Source organism: Delphinapterus leucas, chromosome 15 (assembly GCF_059928025.1).
Source record: "Delphinapterus leucas isolate spDelLeu-1000000601 "Yukka" chromosome 15, BTC_Dleu_Yukka2, whole genome shotgun sequence".
Taxonomy (NCBI): Eukaryota; Metazoa; Chordata; class Mammalia; order Artiodactyla; family Monodontidae; genus Delphinapterus; species Delphinapterus leucas.
Window position 1 is genome coordinate 67,260,618 of NC_143143.1, and position 23,858 is coordinate 67,284,475.

Sequence of the window (23,858 nt, forward strand, 5' to 3'; positions counted from 1 at the left end):
GAATATAAACAGAAGCTTGCTCGGGTAACCCAGGTCCGCAAGGAACTCAAGTCCCATATTCAGAGCTTGCCAGACCTCTCGTTGCTGCCCAACGTCACAGGGGGCTTGGCCCCCCTGCCCTCTGCTGGTGACCTGTTTTCAACTGACTAAGGCAGGTGTCATGCCCCAGACTCCCATCTGTACCAGCAGAAAGAAGAGGGCAAGTCATGGTTGGAAATAACCTAGTAGCCCCTGGTTCTATCCCTCTTTCTGCTCAGCTCCCCCAGCCTCAAGAAAGAACCGCAGGGTCTGATTCTCCTCTCCAGCCTCTCCTGTTGAGCACAATTGAGGACAGTGGCGAATGGAATCCAGTTTAGATTTATATTTGGAAAGCATACAAACTCACTTCATGTTTCCACGCCCCTGTTGGTTTTCCATTCTTAGCTCTCTCTTTACACCCAAGAAGTTATGAAAATCATGTGTAGAAGAATCTTGTCTCTCCCGACAGCATTGTGTCATGAAAGCAGCTTCTCCTTTCTGAGTTGGGCTTGTTCAAGTTCACTTGAACTTCTGCTGAGGGACTCAACTCTGGAGTAGTTGGCTTTCCTGGCCGCCATCCACCCCAGAGGTTGGAGGCACGGCTGTTGAGCAGCTTTGCCGTACAGAGTTTGCCAAATCTCGGATCCTCCCTTACTGTGACTTCCAGCAATGCGTAGTCAAAGGTTAGGTGCGTGTGTGAGCAGACTAGAGGATCTAGCAATAAAGCTGATCTGGGACATCAAGTCATAGTTCAGAGAACGACTAACAGATCACAAGCATGAATTAAACATAAGTTATTTGCTTTAGGTTCCTATCCAACAACCTTCCCAGGCTGCACTTATCAAGGGTGCCACCCACTGTCAGAGAGCGCGTTCCTCGAAACATGATCTTTGCCCCAGTTGGTTGTGAAGGCGGTTGTTAGAAATGGCACTGTGGGCCCCCAAAGCTAAAGGCATTCTGGGAGTCCGGGCTCTGCGTGGGTGTTGCTTTGGCCCTTTCTTTTGGGGAGTCGGGCACACACTAACATTTAATTCACTGCGTGGGCACGTGTCCACAGCATGGTGACTAAACTTGAAAATATCCCCTGCAAATATGACACTCTGTGCATGCTTGTCTGTCCTTCACTTCACACCACTGCACGTGTCCTTGTGCCCCTAGGAGGAGGAGTACTTTGTGTCAGATGTTACTGAATAGCTCATCTCGGGAAGGGGGAAAGTGAGGGATATTAATTGGGAGTCTTAATTCCATTATCATGCCAGCTGACATTTGACTATATAATGTAGTTAGAGAGGATTATTACCTTGCTTTTAGTAAAGGTTAGGCCTGCTGACTGTAAATCATGCTAATTTGGCAGGCTTATTTTTGACATTGGAAAGGGCAGAAAACAATTTGCCCAAATAGTGTAACAGGAATTATAGCCCAGAGGCTGAAATCCAAAAGCTATATAAAAAGGAATTCAGTGGAGGGGGCTTCAGAATCTCCATTATTTTGAGTTGCTCTTTTCAGGATTACCAAAAAGCCAATTACATGTAATTTTACATGTTCAGCGTGTTAGAACATAACGTCTGTTTTTAAAAGTGTAACAGGTTTCCCTTCAAGAAGCTTTCCTGCCTGCCGTGAAGTGAAAATGATAAAAAGTCATAGCAGGTGTGCAGTTTAACTCTGTGTAGAACCTAGTAGCATTTAAGCTATTTTTCAGATTGAATACGGTCTGTGTGTTGTTTGCATATTGACACTGCCTGTTGTCCTGTCATTATTAAATTAATGAGTCTATATATAAAGCTTTTCTCCCAGAGGCCATAGGGCAGTAAAGGACTTTTACTAAAATTGCAGAATAAATTCCAGTCTTTGCTGTTTCTGCATATAAGCCCCCCCCCACCCCCGCGTGGCGTGCTGCTTTGGTCCCGCAGATGAGCTTGCTTCTGAACAGACCCATCTTGCACAAACTCTGTGCTTGCTTTCACCAAGGAAGCAAAGTCTTACCAGCCACAAACCAGCCAAAAAGGTGTAGTAGATGCTGTCATCAGCTAGATGAAAATGTTATAACATAATGGATTTTGCCCACTGCTCTGTTTTATCTGATTGAGTCTTTGACTAGAAATTGGTGCATAATTATTACAGCAAGAGCAAGAAATGAAACTTTAGCAGTTATGTAAATGAATGTGTCGGCCTCTTAACACCTGTTACTAGTGGACTTCCTGTAAGGAAGTTAGTTCTGTTTTGTTTTTTAACTCTTAATTCTCTACTCCATTTGTTTAATTTAAATGAACCTTTCTCCTTGTATGTGTGAGGTGATCTGGCAGGGCGGGGTGGGTGGATTTTGTTCTGTGTTCTCCTATACTTAGGGCATCCATTGGCCTCCAGGACCTTTCCTTCAGGTCTTCATCCTCAGAAAGTCTTCAATCTTCCCTTGTTTTTTGTTCTGTTTTTTTTCTTAAAGAATATTTTTAAAGCTTAAATTTGTATATTAATTTAGGACTTTATTTAGAAGTATAGGCTGCCATTGGCGGTAGCAGTATATTCTGAAATGTCTCATAGATATATATTTTTGAATAAAGATGGTGTTGTTGAATGACATTGTGTAATGTTTCTTTTCCCTCCCCTGTTAGGGAGCACCCAAAGCTTTGTTTGTAATCAGTGGGTAATTAGTAATCATCAATAGAGATTGTGCTGTCTCTGCAGAGTCTTGTCTCTTAGGAGTTTTTGTGACTGTTTAGTAGCCCATAAATACTCAGCACTTAGAGTATCTTTTGGTTCTTTCCAGGGGGTTAATTAGCTTTAATTAGCCAATTCACACAGTACAAAGGAGAGATACCTTCATAGTTTTACCTTCATTGTACGGAAGTGGGATTGATGGAGAGAGGTTAAATGACTCTTTGCCTAGTACCACACGGTCTCCGACAGATTAAAACTTGCAAGTTCTTTGATTTCAGCACTTCGGTTCGTACCACTAGGCCTCGTAAGAGAGATTTGATTTTGGCAGTACAGCGAAAACCACTCTGAACAGTAAAATAAACATGAGATAATTGCAAACCCAAGTGATATATCTTTTAAAAACATTTTTTGTGGGTTTCTTTTCACTTTTAAATTCGGTGAGAGCATATTGACTATTACTGGTTAAAACTCAAAATAACAAAAAATGGTTTGAAATACTTTCCTTTGAAGCAATTGATATGTTTAGAAGGATGATTTTAACCTTTCTTACTGGGTGAGGGCAGCATTTACCAAAAGAAGTACAGTTACCAGTTTATCCCGTTTATCTCATGACGCAAAAAAACTGCTGTAGCCCTGGTCCTTCAAGGCTAAATGCAACCCAAGATGAAGATCAGATTTGGAAAGTTGAGGCTATGCATTAACCAAGTTCTGTCTTAAAATATAAAGGTTGAATGTAATATGTGAATCTCAGGAGACAAGATCTCCTTCTGTGTCCCCAGGTTTCATGGCCTAGTTAATGTCTTCACTCCTGCCTATACATAGTAAGTCCATAATTCCTCTGGTTTAATTAGCACTTCAGGCTACAAAATGTGACTCTGAGGTCCTCAGAGCTGAGGGTGGAACTAACTACCCAGGAGTTCATGAATCTGTCAAAATGCTTAACCTCTGTGATTAGAGCCATTAAGAGTGTGACCTTCCTAGGCAAGGTGCTTTCCTCTCTGGGCCTCAGTTTTCTTATCTTTGAAGTGTATTGGACTAAATTGTTTCTGGACACCCGCCAGCCCTAAACCACATGATTGTTGTCTTGCAGGAGAAGAATGCAGGACTGAAGTCTGAGAATGCTGGATGGCATTTTCTGGGTTCTCAGTAGTATTTGATAGGTAGAGTAATAATATCATCACCGTGCTGTAAACGCTTATTGTTTTAAAAGTTTACATGAAATCTTGGAGGCTGTGAGGATCAAAACACGAGTCAGTGCCAAGACTAGGAAGATGAGAGTAAGCACAGTAGCCCACTGTCTGGGGACAAACAGCCTGCGCTTAGTTTATTTGCGATCTTTAAGAAAAAGCCACCCTCCAACCTGGTTTGCTCTCTTGCTTTCTCTTAAGATCATTCATCTAGCTAAACTCATTTCTCATCGCCACCTCTGTGGGATTTTCCATTTAAAAATCATTTTTCCACTCTGAGGCACAGATTCAATTAAGAATCCTTTATTCTCCTGTACAGTATATTAGGATTCGCACATCTTTACCTAGTGTTGGAAGCCCAGTTTGTTCAATTTTTTAAGACTCTGAGACAGTTATTTTACATTAAGAATTCACTTCTACCCCTGGTTTGATAAATCTTAAAATTAGCAGTATGCATTAGGATTTACCTAATACTTTTTACAAATAAGAGGCAGCTGTAGCAAATGATAACCCCCATCTTCTGATCTCCTCTCACTGTGATGACCTTCGGCAAGTCCCTCAGCCTTTCAGGACCTCAGCTGCTGCTTAAAGGAGATGAGTGTGGTTGACTAACCTATGAAGTCCTTTCCAGATCTAAAGTTCTGTGACTAGGCTTTCAGAATATTTTTTCCTATTGAGAATCTTATTAATAATACCTCACTCTGTAGATTTTTAAATGCCAGTTATCTTTATGAACTCGTGAAATCGGTAAGGTAGTTATAAGCATACCTATTAATAACTTTAAATGAGATGTTTGTAAAAAGGACCTAGTACCATGTCTGGGACAAAGTAGGGGCTCAATAGTAGCTGTTACTATATTCAGATGATTGTAGTTATTTAAATGCACATGCAACAAGAGGTTAAAATAGATGTTTTTTGCAAGGCAGCAATAGATACCACATAAGTATACCATATGCTGTATTTATAATGGAGGTGGTCGAAAACCTGTAGCCATCTTAAACTCCCTCACCCACATCAAGGATATAAAAGAAGAGTTAAGAGTTGAAGAAGGAGGGCTTCCCTGGTGGCGCAGTGGTTGAGAGTCCGCCTGCTGGTGCAGGGGACATGGGTTCGTGCCCTGGTCTGGGAAGATCCCACATGCCGCGGAGCGGCTAGGCCCGTGAGCCATGGCCGCTGAGCCTGCGCGTCCGGAGCCTGTGCTCCGCAACGGGAGAGGCCACAGCAGTGAGAGGCCCGAGTACCACAAAAAAAAAAAAAAAAAAAAAGAGTTGAAGAAGGAGAATTTTTGGTGGGGATTTCTTTGAAGAGAGCCATTTGTGTGTTTGGAGTCTCCTCAGCAAGAGTAATGGGCGCCAGTTGCGCTCACCTCAAGGCTAGGGAAAAGGGCCTCATTGGAGCTTAATATGTGCATCCCCTGTAGGGTGACGATCTGATTGATAGACTGTACAGACCCTGGCCTGGAAAAATCTAAAGGATGAGATACCAGTGGCTGGCTGGGTGCTTTGATGATGGAGCAAAGGAGAGGTGGCAGAGGTGGGTGCAGCCTCCACTCCCAGAGCTTGTTGGGCCAGGGATGTGTCTCTGCCTCCCAAGGACCAGATGTGGGCTGCGTGCAATAGAACTGGCACGCGGTCATCTGAGAGCCTGAGCAAGAGCCGAGGGTTTACTCCAGGAGATGAACTTCCAACTCGCGGTGCTGATGAAGGATCAAAAAGCAGAGTCATAGGGAAGTCGTCACCCCTGAGGGCTCCCTGGGGCATGATGATGGCATGAGAGGGAGAGAGGAGAGGACGGATGAGCCACCCTGAGGAGCGTTGGAGGAGCCCACATGAGAAAGACAGTTAAACTCTTGCCAAGTCAGTGCCCAGTCACCACAAAGCCTCAACTAAGGCTGTTTTCTTGCTTTGCCTTCATTTCCTCACTCCCACGGCCCTACCCCAGGAGGGTCAGAAGCCTTAATACACAAAGAAGGCCTCACTTCCCTGATGCTGGCTTCTGGTCTGCAGCAGGCCCAGAGAAGGCCTCAACTTCAAATGATAAGCCATTTTGATTATAATGGAATTGGACGTTTAAACTTCTGAACTGAGACTGTTTTGCATCTTAAGTGTGACTACAGGATGATATTATGATGATGATGTAAGATTGACTAGAGAAGTTGTAGAGGCCTGATTTTCTTCTAGAACTAAGGGATACGCTAGTCCCACAAGTTGGATTTCAGGAGACGGTAGGAGACAAAACTTGCTTTGTGATTATAGTTCCACAAGACTACTTGTTTATCACAATGGTTACACATATTTTATGACCTTTAATTCTTTTTTTTTTTAATTTTTAAATTTTATTTATTTTATTTTTGGCTGCGTTGGGTCTTCATTGCTGCGCATGGGCTTTCTGTAGTTGCGGTGAGCGGACGCTACTCTTCGTTGTGGTGCTCAGGCTTCTCATTGCGATGGCTTCTCTTTTTGTGGTGCACGGGCTCTAGGCGCGCAGGCTTCAGTAGTTGTGGCACACGGGCTCAGTAGTTGTGGCTCGTGGGCTCTAGAGCACAGGCTCAGTAGTTGCGGCACACAGGCTTAGTTGCTGTGTGGCATGTGGGATCTTCCCGGACCAGGGCTCGAACCCATGTCCCCTGCATTGGCAGGCAGATTCCTAACCACTGCACCACCAGGGAAGCCCGACCTTTAGTTCTTGATTTGTTGTTTTATTTTTGTTAACTTAAAAAGTTCCATTTCCACATCTTCAATTTGTTTCTTAATTAGTAAGTTCAAGAATTATCCTTCTCTGTGTATTTGAACACTTTTTTAAATTGTAGTAAAATGCGCAATATAAATTAGCCATTTTAAAAGTGTATGATTCATTGGTATTTAATACATTCACGATGTTGTGCAACCATCACAACCTAGTTTTAGAATATCTTCATCCCCTCAAAAGGCAACCCCATAGTCATTAAGCAGTCACTCCTACTCCCAACCCCCTGGCAACCACTAATTTGCTTTTTGTCTTTATGAAATTGCCTATTCTGGATATTTAATATAAATGGAATTTTACAACGTGTGACCTTTGCGTCTGACTTTGTCCACTCACCATAGTGTTTTCAACATTCATTCATGTTATAGCATTTATCAGAATTTTATTTTTTTAATGGTTGAACAATATTTTAATGGTTGAACAATTAATTTAATGGATATCCATCAATATTTATCAGTCAGTTGATGGACATTTGAGTTGTTTTTATCTTCTATTGTCAATAGTGTTGCTCTGAATATTCTTGTACAAATTTTTGTTTGAACACCTGTTTTCAATTCTTTTAGATATATACCTTGGAGTGGAAATCCTGGGTCATTTGATAACTCTGTTTAACTAATTGAGGAACCACCAAATGATTTTCCACAATGGCTGCACCATTTACATTTCCATCAGCAATGGATGAGGGTTCCAATTTCTCCACATCCTTGCTGTGTTAGGGTTTTCCAGAGAAATAGAATCAATAGGATATTGATATAGGTAGGTAGATAGATAGGGATTTATTTTAAGGAATTTGCTCACACAGTTGTGGAGGCTTAGTAAGTCCAAAATCTGCAGGGTAGGCCAGCACCTGGAGACCCAAGAAATAGGTGCAGTTTTAGTCCAAAGACAGTCTGCTGGCATAATTCCTTCTTGCTCAAGGGGAGATGTCAGTCTTTGTTTTATTAAGACCTTTGATGGGTTACTCACATTGTGGAAGGTAATCTGATTTTCTCAAAAGTCCATCCATTTAAATGTTAATCTCATCCTAAAAACACCACAGAAACATCCAAAATAATGTTCAACCAAATATAGGGGCACCGTGGCCCAGCCACATAAAATTAACCATCACATTTGCCAACACTTGTTATTTTCCATTTCTAAAATTATAGCTGTGTTGGTGTCCTAGGGCTCCATAAGAAAGTACCACAAACTGGGTAGCTTAAAACGGCAAATTCATTGTCTCACAGTTCTGTAGGCTAGAAATCCAAAATCAAGGTGTTCACAGGGCCATGCTCCTTCCAGGTCACTAGGGGAGGATCCTTCCTTGCCTCCTCCAGTTTCTGGTAGCCCCAGGCATTCCTTGGCTTGTGGTAGCATGACTCTAATCTCTGACTCCATCTTCACATGGCCATCTTCCCTCTGTGCCTTTGTCCGAATTTCCCCCTTTTATAAGTAAACCAGTCATATTAGATTGAGGCCCACCTTAATCACCTCATCTTAACTTGATTACATTTATAAAGTCCTTATTTCCCAATAAGGTCAAAGTCTCAGATACCAGGGGTTAGTACTTCAACATATTTTGCAGGGGAGGGGACACAATTCAACCCATAACAATAGCTATCCTAGTGGGTATGAAGTGCTCTCTCATTGTGGGCTTGATTTGCATTTTCCTAATGACTAATGACATTGTGCTTCTTTCCATGTGCTTAATGTTCTTTGTATATCTTTGGAGAAATGTCTGTTCAGGTCCTTTGCCCATTTTTGAATTGGGTTGTCTCTGTTGTTGAGTTGTAAGAGTTCTTTATATATTTTGGATACTAGACTGTTATCAGATACATGGTTTGCAGATATTTTCTCCTATCTTGTAGGTGTCTTTTCACTCTCTTGATAGTGTCCTTTGATGTATATAAGTTTTAAATTTTGATGAGGTCTGTGATCTATTTTTTCTTGTGCTGTTTGTGCTTTTGGTGTTATATCTAAGTAAACACTGCAGATCCAAGGTCATGAAAGTTTACTCCTATGTTTTCTTCTAGGATTTTACACTTTTAGCTTTTATATTTAGGTCATTGGTGCATTTTTTAGTTAGTTTTTGTGTACAGTGTGAGGTAAGAGTTCAACTTCATTCTTGCTTATGGATATTCAGTTATCTCACCCAGTACCATTTGTTGAAGAGATTATTTTTTCCCCTTGAGTGGTCTTGGCACCCTTGTCAAAATCTTGAACACTTTAAAAAGTGAATTTAAAGGTTAAGTAATGGGTTGTGTCTTGATCAATTCGACTTAACCTTGAAGATCTTTTCCTAGTTCAACTTTTCATAAAATCTTGACAGAGCCTAACTTCCTGGTAGAATTGTGAAACTCAAAAATATTCATGAACTAACTCCCAACACAATTTTCTTAAACTGTCTCTAACAACTTTTAATGAAGTCACCATCTATTAGTTAAATGATACTTTAAAGTATAAACCAATGGTGAAAACAACTAGGATAGAGATTTTCAGTTCCACCCATGAAGGATTAAGTGCTGTGGGAATTGCCTTCTGCCATAAACAACTAGAAAAGCAGAAAAAATATACGAGACAAACGTTTTCAGACATTGGACATCAGGAAGCATTTGGGACATCTCAGGGCTGTGACTCCCTGAGAGAAGGAAAACACACAGGAAGAGGTGGATTGCCCATCTTACTCATTTAGGATTTTTCCAGTCTTCACAGAGATGGGGAACCAGACACCCACTGTATCACTGAACTGGGAGACAGGGGTCAGAGTTCAGGAAAGCTGAGGCAGCTAAAATTTACATGGAGAAATAACAGAGAGAAGGTAGCTTCATAGAGGCAGAGCTCAGAAGATCCACAGAGGGCTCCCTTGACCCTTAGGTAATTTCTGATCAGGACATATGTGGGCCGAAACTCCATGCCACCAGAGAAAGAAAAAACAGAAAGCAGTAATTCCCAGGGCTCACAGAGATCTGGGAATAGTTGAAGTTTCTGCTAGCCGGAGAAGAGACATTGTAATACACAGTGTTGGATAGAATCCTGAAAAGGTCATGCCTTTGTGGTGGGGCTAAAGTAGTCCTAGAGTAAAGGTTGCTTTTAGCCTGCCATAAAACAAGCTCAGTATTAATCCTCAAACTGATCTGCAAGTAACTGCTTGGCAGAACGAAGTCCAGCACTGTTTAGAGAAATACAACAAAACCCAACACTCAACAATGTAAAGTTTATTATATTTGGCACAAAAAAAAAAATCACCAAAGTAGCAGAAAAATATGATCAGAACCAGGAGAAAAATAATTCAGCAGATCCAAAACGACACAGATGATAGAATTAGCTGACAAAGATTTTAAACAGATATTATTAACATTATAAATGCTCAAGGATATATAAAGGAAAACATGAACATAATGAGGAAAGACATAGAATGTATTTTTTAAAAATCCAAATCAAATTTTTGGAGATGATACATAGACTATCTGAAATTAAAATAAACTGAATGGGATTAACAGCAGAAGAAATTAGACCCTGCAGAAGAAAAGATCAGTGAAATTAAAGGCACAGAAATAGATATTATTCAAAATGAAGCACAAAGAGAAAATACTGGAAAGGGAATGAAGAGAGTAGCCTGTGAAACAATACCAACTGTCAGAAATACATACCAGAAGGAGAGGAAAGAGAGAAAGAGACAGAAAACATATTTGAAGAAATAATGGCCATTCCCCAAATATGATAAAAATGTTAAAGGGGCATAGGTCCAAGAAACTCAGTAGTCCTCAAGAAGAACAAACATGAAAAAAACTTACATCCTAAGACACATCATAGTGAAATTGCTAAACCACTGATAATGAATAAGAAGAAACATATACCAAGGAACAAAGATCAGAGTAGCAGCAGACTTCTCATCATAAACTATGCAAACCAGAAAGGAATGGCGTGACACCTTTAAAGTGTTGAAAGGGGGGGTGGGGAATGTAGAATTCTGTATTTAGCAAAAATGTCCTTAAAAAATGGGTGGGGGTGTGGCCAAGATGGCAGAGTAGGAAGACCTTGAACTCACCTCCTCCCACAGGCATGCCAAAATTATAACTGTTTAGAGAGCAACTATCTATGAGAACAACTTGGAGGCTAACAGAAAAGATTTTCCACAACTAATGACATAAAGAACTACAACAAGGTGGGTAGGAGAGGTGAAGATACAGTAAATCCAGGACCCACACACCCAGGTGGGTGACACACAGTTGAGAGCATAATCACAATTGCAGAGGTTCTTCCCAAGGAGTGAGAGATCTGAGCCCCACATCAGGCTACCCAGCCTAGGGGTCCTGCACTGAGAAGATAAGCCCTAGAACATTGACTTTGAAGGCCAGCAGGCTTGCATACAGGAGAGCTGGAGAGCTGTGGGAAATAGGGAGTTTGCTCTTAAATGGCACTCACAAAGTCTGACATATTCCAGGTCCCTGTGCAGAGGCAGTAATTTGAAAGGATCCTGGATCAGACCCTCATGCTAACTTTAGAGAGCCTCCTGGAAAGGCAGGAGGCAATTGGGATTCTCCTTGGGGACACAGACACTGGAGGCAGCCATCTGGGAGAGCTTGTTCTACCATGAGGACACTGGTGGTGGCAAGCATCACTTTGCAGTCTTCTCTCTAACCCATTAGTGCCAGGGTTTTACCCACCTGCCAGCAGACCAGCACCAGTCCCAGGACCCCCCAAACCAAGCAGTCAGCTGCCCCAGGACCCAACCCAGCCCACCACTGCACAAGGCAAGGCCTGGCAGCCAACCAGACCAGGGTCCAGCACCCCCTTACTAGCACACCCATAGTAGTAGGCCCTGTTACAACAAAAGGGCCCATGCCACCCACATAGGGGACACCCCTAGAGCATACAGCTCTCGTGACCAGAGGGGAGTGTGATGCTGGGCCCCATAGGACATCTACATAAGGCCGCTTCTTCAAGATAAGGAAACATAACCAACCTATCTAATATACAGAAATAAACACAGGCAAAATGAGAAGACATAGGAATATGTTCCAGATGAAGGAGCAAGACAAAACTCCAGAAGAACTAAGTGAAGCGGAGATAATCAGTCTACGCCCTAAAGAGTTCAAAGTAATGATCATAAGGACACTCAGCAAACTCAGGAGAAGAATGAATGAACATGTGAGAAGATTAATGAAGAGTGCGAAAATATAAAGAACTAAATAGGGCTGAAGAACACAATAACTGAAATTTAAAAATACACTAGAAGGAAGCAACAGTAGATTAGATGATACAGAGGAACAGAGCAGTGAACTGGAAGACACAGTGAAATTACCCAAGCTGAACAGAACAAAGAAAAACATAATTTGAAACAATGAAGGTAGTTTAAGAGACCTCTGGGTCAACATCAAGCATATTAACATTTCCGTTACAGGGGACCCAGAAGGAGAAGGGGGGGTTGCTATTTGAAGAGATAATAGCTGAAAATGTTTTTAACCTAGGAGAGGTAACAGACATCTAGGTCCAGGAAGCACAGAAGGTCCCAACTAGATGAGCCCAAAAAGGTCCACACCAAGACACGTTATAATTAAACTGGCAAAAAAAGATAGAGAATCTTAAAAGCAACAAGAGAAAAGCAACCAGTTACATAGAAGGGAACTCCCATTAGACTATCAACTGACTTTTCATCAGAAACTTTGCAGGCCTAAAGGGAATAAATAGCATGATAAATTTAAAGTGATGAAAGGAAAAAACCTACGACCAAGAATACTCTACCCAGCAAGACTATTATTTAGATTTGAAAGAGAGATCAGGAGTTTCACAGGGATTCCCTGGTGGTCCAGTGGTAAAGAATATGCCTTCCAATGCAGGGGACGTGGGTTTGATCCCTGGTTGGGGAACTAAGATCCCACACGCCACAGGGCAACTAAGCCCGCGCACCACAACTGTTGGGCTCACGCACCTCAATGAGAGAGCCCACGTGCCGCAAACTACAGAGACCACACTCTGTGGAGCCCGTGCGCTACAACTACAGAGCCCATGTGCCCTGGAGCCTGCACGCCACAACTAGAGAGAGAAAACCACACGCCACAACTAGAGCGAAGCCCACGCGCCACAATTAGAAGCCTGAGCGCTGCAGCGAAGAGACTGCATGCCAAAATGAAAGATCCCACATGCCTCAACGAAGATCCTGCGTGCTGCAACTAAGACCTGACACGGCCAAAAAAATAAAGAAAATAAATATTTTTTAAAAGTTTCACAGTTAAGCAAAAGCTAAAATAGTTCAGCGCTAGCTTTACAAGAAATGTTAAAGGGACTTCCCTAGGCAGAAAAGACTACAACTAGATATATGAAAATTATAAAAGGAAAAATCTTATTGGTAAAGGCAAACATATAGTAAAGATAGTAGATCAATCACTTATAAAGCTAGCAGGAAGGTTAAAAGTCAAAAGTAATAAAATCATCTATATCCACAACAAGTAAGGGATAAAGAAAACATAAAGATGTAAAATATGATGTCAAAAACATTAAATATGGATAGGAGGAATAAAAATGCTTGGTTAGAATGTGTTGAACTTAAGAGATCATCAACTTAAAATAATCATATTTACATAGTTATATATGAGTCTCATGGTAACCACAAACCAAAAATCTATAATACACACACCAAAAAAAGAGAAAGGAATTCAAACACAACACTAAAGATAGTCATCAAATCACAAGGGAAGACAACAAAAGAAGAAAAAAGGAACTACAAAAACAACCGTAAAACAAACAAAATGGCAATAAGTACATACCTATCAATAATTACTTTAAATGTAAATGGACTAAATGCTCCATGAAAGACAGAGTGGCTGAATGGATAAAAAAACAAGACCCATGTATATGCTGCCTACAAAGACTCACTTTAGATCTAAAGACACACACAGACTGAAAGTGAAGGGATGGTAAAATGAATTCCATTCAAATGGAAACTAAAAGAAAGCTGGGGTAGCAATGATTAAATAAAATAGACTTCAAAACAAAGACTGTAACAAGAAACAAGGAAGGACATTACATAATGATAAAGGGATCAATCCAACAAAAAGATAAAACAATTTAAAATATATATTCACCCAACAGAGGAGTATCTAAATACATATGGCAAATAATGCCTATAAAGGGAGAAATGTATAGTAACACAATAATAGTAGGGGACTTTTAACACCCCACTTACATCAATGGACAGATCACCCAGATAGAAAATCAGTAAGAAAACACTGGCCTTGACCAACACATTAGACCAGATTAATTTAGTAGATACCTTATAGAACATTTTATCCAGAAGCAGCAAAGTACACATTCTTTTCAAGTGCACATAGAACATTCTTCAGGATAGATCACATTCCTGGACCACAAAACAAGTCTCAATAAATTTAAGAAGATTGAAATCATATCAAGCATCTTTGTTGACCATGATGGTATGAGATGAGAAATAAAATACAAGGAAAAAAAAAACTACATAAAACACAAACACATGGAGGCTAAACAATATGCTACTAAACAAGCAATGGATTGTTAAATCAGGAAATTTTTCAAAAACTTGAGTGGGAGAAGGTGTGTGTGAACAATTTGGCAAAAAGAGGTTAATACCCAAAATATATAACTCATCAAAAAAAAACCCTATTTTTTTTTTTAAATGGGCAGAGGAAAAAAAAAGAGCAGAGAACCTGGATAGACCTTTTTTCCCAAAGAAGACACACAGGTGGCCAACAGACACATGAAAAGATGCTCAACATCACTAATCATCAGGAAAATGCAAATCAAACCACGATGAGATATTACCTCATACCTGTCAGAATGGCTATCAGCAAAAATACAAGAACTAACAAGTACTGGTGAGGATGTGGAGAAAAAGAGAACCCTCGTGCACTGTTGGTGGGGATGTAAATTGGTACAGCTGCTGTGGAAAACAGTATGGAGAGTCTTAAAAAAATTAAAAATAGAACTGCCATATGATCCAGCAGTTCCACTTCTGGGTATTTTTGTGAAGAAAACAAAAACACTAATTCTAAAAGAAACATGTGCCCCTATGTTCATTGCAGCATTATTTACAATAGCCAAGATATGGAAGCAACCGAAGTGCCCATCAACAGATGAATGGATAAAGAAGATGTGGTGTATATATACACAATGGAGTATTACTCAGCTATAAAAACGAATGAAATCTTGCCATTTGTGACAACATGGGTGGACCTAGAGGGTATTATGCTAAGTGAAATAAGTCAGAGAAAGACAAATACCATATGATTTCACTATATGTGGAATCTAAAAAACAAACTGAACAAACAAAACAGAAACAGACTCATAGATACAGAGGTCAAACTGGTGGTTGCCAGAGGGGATAGTGTGGAATGAAATAGGTGAGGGAGATTAAGAGGTATAAACTTCCAATTATAAAATAACTAAGTCATGGGATGTAATGTTTAGCATAGGGAATATAATATTGGAATAACTTTGTATGGTGACAGATGTTAACTAGACTTCTCGTGATCACTTTGTAATGTATAAAAATATTGAATCACTATATTGTACCCCTGAAACTAATTTAATATTGTGTTGATCCCTGAAACTAATTTAATATTGTAAGTCAATTTTACTTTAATTTTTAAAAAGAGAGAAAAAAATGGAAATGAAAGAAAAATGTTTTCAAAGCAACAAAAGCTGAAATAATTCATCACCAGTAGACCTGAACAATAAGAAATGGTATCTGAAGAAGAATGATACCAAGATAGAAATCTGGATCTACACAAAGGAATGGAGAGCACTGAAAATAACTCCATGGGGAAGTATATAATTTTTTTTCTTATAATTTAAATGTCTTTAAAAGATAATCGAGGGACTTCCCTGGTGGTCCAGTGGTTAAGAGTTCGCCTTCCAATGCATGGGTGTGGGTTTAATCCCTGGTCAGGGAGCTAAGATCCCACATGCCTTGCGGCCAAAAAACCAAAACATAAAACAGAAGCAATATTGTAACAATTTCAATAAAGTCTTTAAAAATGTTCCACATCAAAGAGAAAATCTTAAAAGAAAGGTAATTGTTTAAACAAAAATAATAATGTACTTCGAGTTTTATAACATACAAGAAAGCAAAACATATGACAACAAAAGCATAAAGTCAGAAGGGGGAGAAATGGAAGTAGTATTATAAGGATCTTATAGTATTCGTGATGTGTTATAATGTCACTTGAGAGTAGAATGTGATAAGGTAAAAATATACACTAAAAAGTCTAAAACAACCATGAAAATAACAAACAGCTGTAGCTAATAAGTGAACAGAGGAGATGCAATGAAATCATAAAAATTATTTTCAAATATTCCAGAAGAAGGCAGAAAAAGGAAAAAATGAAGCAAAGAATAGATGAGACATGTAGAAAACAAATAGCAAGGTGATATGCTAAAATCTGATCATATCAGTAATCACATTAAATGTCTAAATACCTCAATTAAAAGGCAGAGATAGTAAGAAATTTAAGGTGCATGGTTTCAGGTGTCGGAGTCACCAAGTAAGACACAGCTCACATAGGCACTAGATGGAATGATGCTTTACTCACAGAAGAAAGCAAGACCTGCTTTAATAGCACTGGTTCCCCATGGTCAGCGGGTCCTGTCCTGCAGCTGACACAGGAAGATGGTCTGCATGTGCCCCTCATTGTGCTGCAGGAGGAGGACCCTGTTCCCTCTCCCCAGGAACAGATATAAGCAGTGGGGTTGGCCAGATGCCACTTAAGCAGAACAAAGACATATACATCGAACCTGTTAGCAGGGGAGAGATATTTGCAAACAAGGTGATATGCCCAGCACTAGCTGTGAGAGCTCCTTACCTTCCTGTTAGGAAATGTTTCAGGCCCCAGGAACACGTTCATGCAGCTGTACAGGAGTCAACAGGCTGTGTATGACCACATTTCCCAACATATATACTATCTGACCCTTTACAAAAGTCTGCCCATCTCTGGGTTAATGTAATATGTACTTCAGCCCAACAAGAGACCATGATGACTGCTGAATTATTGGGGTATGAATTAATGAGGTCTCCATGTATTTCCTAACATGGGCACTTTCAAAATATCTGATGCTTAGGTCAATTCGTTTTTGTCTCCCTGGACCGGGAACCCACTGGGTAATTGTGGACTGTTAGATATGCATGTGGGCTCAAAGCCAGCTTAGAATGCATTTCACTTCCCTGGGTAGGGTCTTTGTGATGTTGCTCCCCTGGAGGATTCCCCTTCAATTAAACCTGATGAGTCCGCTTGGCATGCTCTAGGCTAGAGCAAAGAGCCCTGAACTTGGAACCCAGGTGAAGTCCCAACTCCATCACTGCAGAATGGAGTGACTTAAGGCAAGTCACTTCACATCTCAGGTTGAGGCTGACTTACCCAGGAGACAAAGTATTTCCAGATCTCCCTAGAGATCTTCATCGCTGTGCTTAACATGAACAACTGCACAGAGAGGCAGCACAGGGAGGTTACGGGCACCAGCTCCAGACTCCAATGATCTGAGTTTGAGTCCCAGTCTCCCCACTTTTTAAATTTTATTTTATTTTATTTTATTTATGGCTGCGTTGGGTCTTCATTGCTGTGCGAGGGCTTTCTCTAGTTGTGGCGAGTGGGGGCCACTCTTCGTTGCGGTGCACGGGCTTCTCACTGCGGTGGCTTCTCGTTGTGGAGCACGGGCTCGAGGCGTGCGGGCTCTGTAGTTGTGGGTCGCGGGCTCTAGAGCGCAGGCTCGGTAGTTGTGGCATGCACCGGCTTAGTTGCTCCTCGGCATGTGGGATCTTCCTAGATCAGGGCTCGAACCCGTGTCGCCTGCATTGGCAGGTGGATTCTTAGCCACTGCGTCACCAGGGAAGCCCCCCAGCCTCCCCACTTAACTGGTACTTTGGCCGAGTGACTTTACTTCCCTGTGTCTTGGTTTCATCATCTGTACACCAGGGATGACAATAATAGGCTCGTAACTCCGAGGCTCATGGGGATTTAATGAATATTGCTAAAGTAAGCTGAGCTACATGAGTATTTGTTAAATAAATAAAAGCTGTTTACTGATGTGGAACAATCAGTGCAAACTGGGCGTGTGAGCCTGGGATGTGGTACAGCTGGACTCAGCCGTTCTTCTCTGGAGGCCATAGCGCAAGAACTGTGTCCTTTTAAAGTCACAGCTGTTGTGAAAAGATGCTGAAAAGGGGCACTGGCCAATTTCAGGACAGTAGCTAGGCCTCAAAATCAAGGCCTCCCAGGAAGGATGACTTGGAACAGTTTAGCCTGCAGATGAGAGGGCAAGTATGGTGGTGCTCAATGTACATAGATAAAGGCAGGCATAAAAATGGTTCTTACTTTGAGGATAAAAGTGGGGACAGGAGTTGGACGTTTCAGTGGGGACAGCTTCTGACCCATTATCAGGAAGACATTGCCCCACCAAGGCTGGCTGACCCTTCTTGTCCGGGGTGCTGTAGGGTACTTCTCAATTAAGGTAGAGAGTTAGACGAGATGAAACATACAAGGGCTCTCCCATATCGAATACTCCTGGACTCTAATATTTCTGTTGGCTTTGAGATTTGACTGCTGATACGTGTGGTAGGAACGAAGCCATTGCTTTTAAAGTTCCAAAATTTGAAGCTTGCCAAGAACTAAGAGTGTCTGCCCAGATTTCCTGGGCCACCTCCTGATGGGGTGCTCAGCGGCCTGTCTTTACTCTAAAACTCCCCCACCTCCATGGATTATGAAACACGGGTTGGTGGTGACAGCTCCTGGCAAGGTCATAGAAAGGCAATTTATCTGAGTGCTGTCATTGCTCAAGAACCTGAAGACAGACCTCCAAACCCTCTTGATATCGGCACTGGTTGCCTTCAGAACTTCCAAAGGGCCATCCAGACTTGACCCCTAGTTTGCCCAGAATGCAATGGCATCTGGATTTCATTTCGATGGCTTGACAGTCTATGAAGTCATTTCCAAGAGGGGCCTTCTTATCTGCCTCAACCAAAACAAGCATGTTCAGTCCTGGTTCTGAGGTAATTAAAGTTCATTAGGCTTTGGAAGTACATTACAGCATGACCTGTTATACATGAATTCAGATCGGCCATGGTTCAAATCAAGCTCTCTCTCCCCACCACCATCTACGTGGCCAACCATGGAACAGACTGGAAGCAAACTCCCTGGAGGCAACAAACAGTGCCTGTGTGACCCCTTATCTGGGGAATAGTTACAGAGGGGATTCGCAAATCTCAATAGAACAGGGGCTGCAAACTCAAATGCCTTCAGGACCTGGGGAGGCAATAGGAAGGAGGCAATTTGGCCAGCTGTGGACAGGCAAATGTGTGACAACCGCTGTGTAGTTCAGCCAAGTGTCGCACGCCGGAAGGGAAGATCAGTATTACCAGATTGTCTGATTTTTCTAAGAGAATGTGGAATCCTGGATTTGCATGTAAAAATACTTTAGTTTTTTAATGTTGGCAACTAATTTGAATACCAGTTTGGAATTTTGTTTTTTTGGAATATCAGTTTGTCCTTGGAATGCCAATTTGTTTTGGAATGCCATATTGTCATTTTTGCACGTAGAAAGTTACTCTGTGCTGAGGACCTGTGACAGGAGTTTGCACAGCTGACCACAGTCTGAAGAAGACCACACCCCTGTTCGAAGAAGAATCTATTAGCCTCAGATCAGAGCCTGCAAGTACCTTCAAGTTAATCCAGTCCGACTACTTACAACCTGCTGTAGAGACAGGAGCACTGGCCAGAGAGTGGAGAGCCCGGGTTCTGGTCCCAGCCCTGTCACTGATTCCCTGTGTGACCTTGGGAAAGTCTCTGTCCTTCTCTGGCCTCGGTTTCCCCTTCCGGAATTGGCCCAGAATATCTCAGGTCCCTGCCAACTCAGATGGTCTAGAACTCCGCCTCAGAGGAACCCCAAATTGAGAATCCTCAAAAACAGGGCTTGTTCTTAATTTGGGGTGAAATGGCTATTTTCAGGACCGGTTGTGCATCTTTGGAACCAGTAGTTCCAGAGCTAAGGAAAGAATTTACCGGAAAGGAGGCTTTGCCAGCAGCTTCTGGAGTTTTTGTGCCAAGATCTTAGGGCTGATGGAGGTGATCAGTTAGCATTCGTCAAGTGCCAATGGTGAAGGTAAGTGGGGCTTATGACAGATGGGAAATGGCAGGTGAGGGGGTCACACAGAGGCCTGGCTTCTTGTCCTGTTCTCACTCACTCTGCATCCCGGGAAGTCCTTCTCTGTCTCTGTGTTTCAGTTTCCTCTGAGGAAATTGTCTGGCTGGTTTCTGAGCCCCCTTTGAGCCCTGGAGTTCTGTGATTCTAACAAATTATGTTTCAGAGTTATAGTTTTATCATCTTCCCAAGGACTTTAATTTTTTTTTAATTCAACAGGTGTTTCTTAAGCACCCCCTGGTGATAGGCACTATGGATGCAGCTAGCAAAACCAGAAACAATCCCTGTCCTCATGGCACTTAGAGTCCTGGGGGGAGACAGACAGCGACCAATCAGGTAAAGGCACAGTGGGCCCCGCAAAGTGCTATGACCAGAGGATGAATTTTCAACAGGTGACGTGAACCTGGGTTGCGGCATCTTCCAGAGCTCATGGCCCCCGGTTTGCCGTGTTGAGAGTCCAGAGGGAGGTGCCGAGGGGCTACCCCAATCCACAGAGACCACCAATAATCGCAGACAACATGTATGCAGCACCTTCTGGATGATGGGCCCTTACATTCACCATCTCATTTAATCCTCACAATAACCCTACGAAAGTAGGAAGGCCTATTAGCCCCATTTTGCAGGTGAGAAAACCAAGGCTCAAGGTCAGGTAGCTAGAGAGCACAGGACTGACCCAGGTCTGCATGCTTATGTGCTCTACCTCCTGGGACCCTCTGGTGAGGATTATGGATGGTGGCTGGGTGGTGTGGGGGAGCTGCTTTGGGGGATAAGGTGGCAAAGCTGAGAAGTCCAGGCCCTCCATCCCTGCTCCAGTGAAAGCAGCTCCACTGTTCCGTGTTGTGCCTTTGTGTTGTGCCTTTAAGGGACTATGTTAAATTTCACTTGAAAAACAGTTACAAAAACCAAACCAAACCAGATGACATGGTGTTTCAGAGTGTGTGGCCTGAACTGAGAAAGTCCCAGTCCCAAGTCCCCACTTAGTGACCTGGGGAGCTAATAATAGGTCCTACCTCATGGGGACTCATGGGGGATTCCATGAATCAAGCCCGTAAAGCCTTAGCACGGTGCTGGGAACCGAGTAAATACTCAGTGGGGTGCTATTTGCAAGGAAAGATTTGCCTTTATCAAAGGGGTCTGTTGTTGGAAAAAAACCATGACTCTAGGCAGGGGGGAGACTTTGAAGGCTTTGAACAGGGTGAACCCACTCAAGTTTGTGCTTGTGGAGAAGCCCCTAGGCCGGCACCTACAGCCATCGGGGGAGCTGTTCCGTTTGCCACAGAACTTGAACTTGGTAGATAAGTCTGGTGGGGCGGGGGGGGCGGGGGCAGGAGGCAGGGCAAGAGAAATGCCGTTGTGGGTTTTCTCTGAAAGGAAAGCCTAGGAGAAGGAAGTGGACAGCGATAAGATTAGGGATTGTTACAACATGTTCTGGAGCCATAAATCCTGGTTTATTTTACCCACTTTACCAGAAGGATTAAGTTGATTCTGAGAGGAACCAGAAGAAAGGAGAGAGGCTGCCTCCCAGGGACAAGTGTGAGAAGAGCTGAGGTCCAGCCTGGGGAGAACCAGCCTCTCACTCTGATCCCAGTCTCTTTCTCCAGCACCCCTGGACGCAGCCCATCCTGTCCGTGCTTGAACCTCTCCAGTGACGGGAAGCTCACTCTCACACAGGGTAACCTGTTCCGACAGGTTTATCTCTGAACGTTCAGAAGACCTTCTTGTCCCCCAAGTGCAGATCTTCCCCCCAGTAGCTTCTTTCAATAATTCAGTGGGTGATTATATGGAAACATATTTTTAATATGTTTATTTTGAATCCAATAAAAATGCTAAATTTTCTTGTTAATTTAGATAACATAGTTGTAGATCATTTGGGGTTTCTCTATATATACTAATTATAGCACCTTTGAAAGATGACTTTTATTTCTTTTCCAACTCTTACATCTTTTATTTCTTTTTCTCGCCTCACTGCACTGGATAAGACTGCCAGTAAAATGTTGAATAAAATGGGTGCAGTGGGCATCCTTGACATCCTGATCTCAAAAGGAAAAGCTTGCCATATTTTACCATTAATTATGGTAGCCACAGACATAATCTTTATCAAGTTATGGTAATTCCCTTCTGTTCATAATGTTGTAGATTATCATTTTTTTTTAGTTTTAAAATCATGACTAAATATAAATTTTTTATCAAATGGTTCTCTGCGTGTAGTTTTTGTCCTTTAATCAGTTTATGTGCTGAATTGTATGAATAGATTTTCTATTGTTAAATCAACCTTGTGTTCCTGGGATTAGCCCACTTTTGTGGTATCCTTTTATATAGTGATTTATGTGGCTAACACTTTATTAAGGAGTTTTCATTTATATTTACGAGTAAAATTGGCCTGTAACTTTCTTTTCTTGCTGTATCCTTTTGCTGTTTTGGTAGGCAGGTTATGTTACTCTCATAAATGAATTGGGGATTATTTACTGTTTCTCTATTCTCTAGAAGACTAAAATTGTTTCTTCTTTGAATGTTGGATAGAACTGGCCAGTGAAACCATCTAGACTTAAAGTTTTCTTAATGAAAGGGATTTTCAGTGTTCTTAATTATTAGAGGACTCTCTAGGTTTTCTATTTTGTCTTGAGTCAAAATTGGTATATTACACCTTTCCAGGTTGTCCGTTTCATTTAAACTTTCAAATGTATTGACTCAAAGTTGTTCAGAATACCCTCGTTTTTCTTTAATGCTGGCAGCCTCTGTAGTGATGTCCCACTTTTTATTCCTAATATTGTTTTCTTGGTGCCAGTTCTGTTTTTCTCTAGACCAATTTCCTTCAGGGGTCTATCAATTTTACTACCTTTTCAAAGAACTGTCTTTTGGCTCTGTTTTAATCTTTGCTTTCTTATTTTATTGTTTTCTGTTCATGCCTTTATTATTTACTTCTTCCTACTTTTATTGGATTTGTCTTGACATTCCTTTTTTTTTGGCTGCGTTCTGTCTTAATTGCTGCGCGCAGGCTTTTCTCTAGTTGGAGCAAGCGGGGGGCTACTCTTCCTTGCAGCTCGCGGGCTTCTCATTATGGTGGCTTTGCCCATTGTGGAGCACGGGCCCTAGCTGTGGGGGCTTTAGTAGTTGTGCCTCGTGGGCTCTAGAGCACAGGCTTAGGAGTTGTGGTGCATAGGCTTAGTTGCTCTGTGGCACGTGGGATCTTCCCAGACCAGGGATCGAACCCGTGTCCCCTGCATTGGCAGGCAGATTCCCAACCATTGCACCACCAAGGAAGTCCCATGCCTTGACATTCTTTTTACGACTTCTTGGAGTCGATGTTTATTTTATCAATTTTCAGCTTCTTTTCTTCTCTGACATATGTATCTAAGACTATAAATTTCCCTCTATGTACTGATTTACCTACACTCACAAATCTTTATATGAATTAATTTGCTATCAGTTCATTCAAAATATTTTTTAGCTTCCTTTATCAGTTCTTCTTTAACCCATAGGTTATTTAGAAGTGTATTTAAAATTTTCCTAGCATATGGAAATTTCTAATTATCTCTTATTATTGATTTATACCTTAGTTATAAGAAATAGCTGGTTAGCTAATATGCTCTATATGATTTTGGTTCTTTGAAATTTGGTGAGACTGGCTTTATAGCCCAGGTTATAGTCAAATTTTGTAAATTGTCTTATGTGTCTGAAAATAAGGTGTTGGACACAGAGTTATCTATGTATGTCTATTAGGTCAAGTTTTTTCACTGTTTTGTTCAAATCCTCTGAGTAGAGACTATAGGTTCCCACTCCGGCCTGGTTTTCCTCTCTTTTCTGGAGACATAGGCAGACTACACTTCTCAGTATACTTAGAGATGGGAGAGAATGTGTGACCAGTTCTAGCTAAAGAGATGTGAATGAAAATGATATGTGTAACTTCTGAGCCAAGGCAATTAAGAGCCAGTGTGCTTCCTCCACACTTTGTCTTCTTTAGAAGCATCTGTGGGAACTACAGAGTGAGATGGCAGAGGCATGTGATGAGAGCAGACTGGATCTCTGGGTCACTCCTTGGAGGAGAACTGTCCTGAGAATTGCCTGACTTCACTGGACTTTGTGTGACTGACAAATAAACCTTTGTTGAACCAA

General features: G+C 41.7%; 1 protein-coding gene across 8 annotated transcripts in view; it reads left to right on the forward strand.

The window, feature by feature from the left end:
* RPRD1B (regulation of nuclear pre-mRNA domain containing 1B) overlaps positions 1-23,858 on the forward strand; it is a 76,940-nt gene extending 53,082 nt beyond the window's left edge. For 2 of the 8 annotated variants that reach the window (XM_022592447.3, XM_089896858.1), the window contains one exon: positions 1-2,593. In XM_022592447.3, the coding sequence (XP_022448155.1) occupies positions 1-150 (150 nt within the window). In that variant the 3' untranslated portion in view covers positions 151-2,593. Of the gene's footprint in view, positions 2,594-15,209; positions 19,707-19,964; positions 21,941-23,706 lie in introns of those variants that run through there. The other 6 variants (XR_016387916.1, XR_016387914.1, XR_016387915.1 and 3 more) reach the window with 6 other exon arrangements.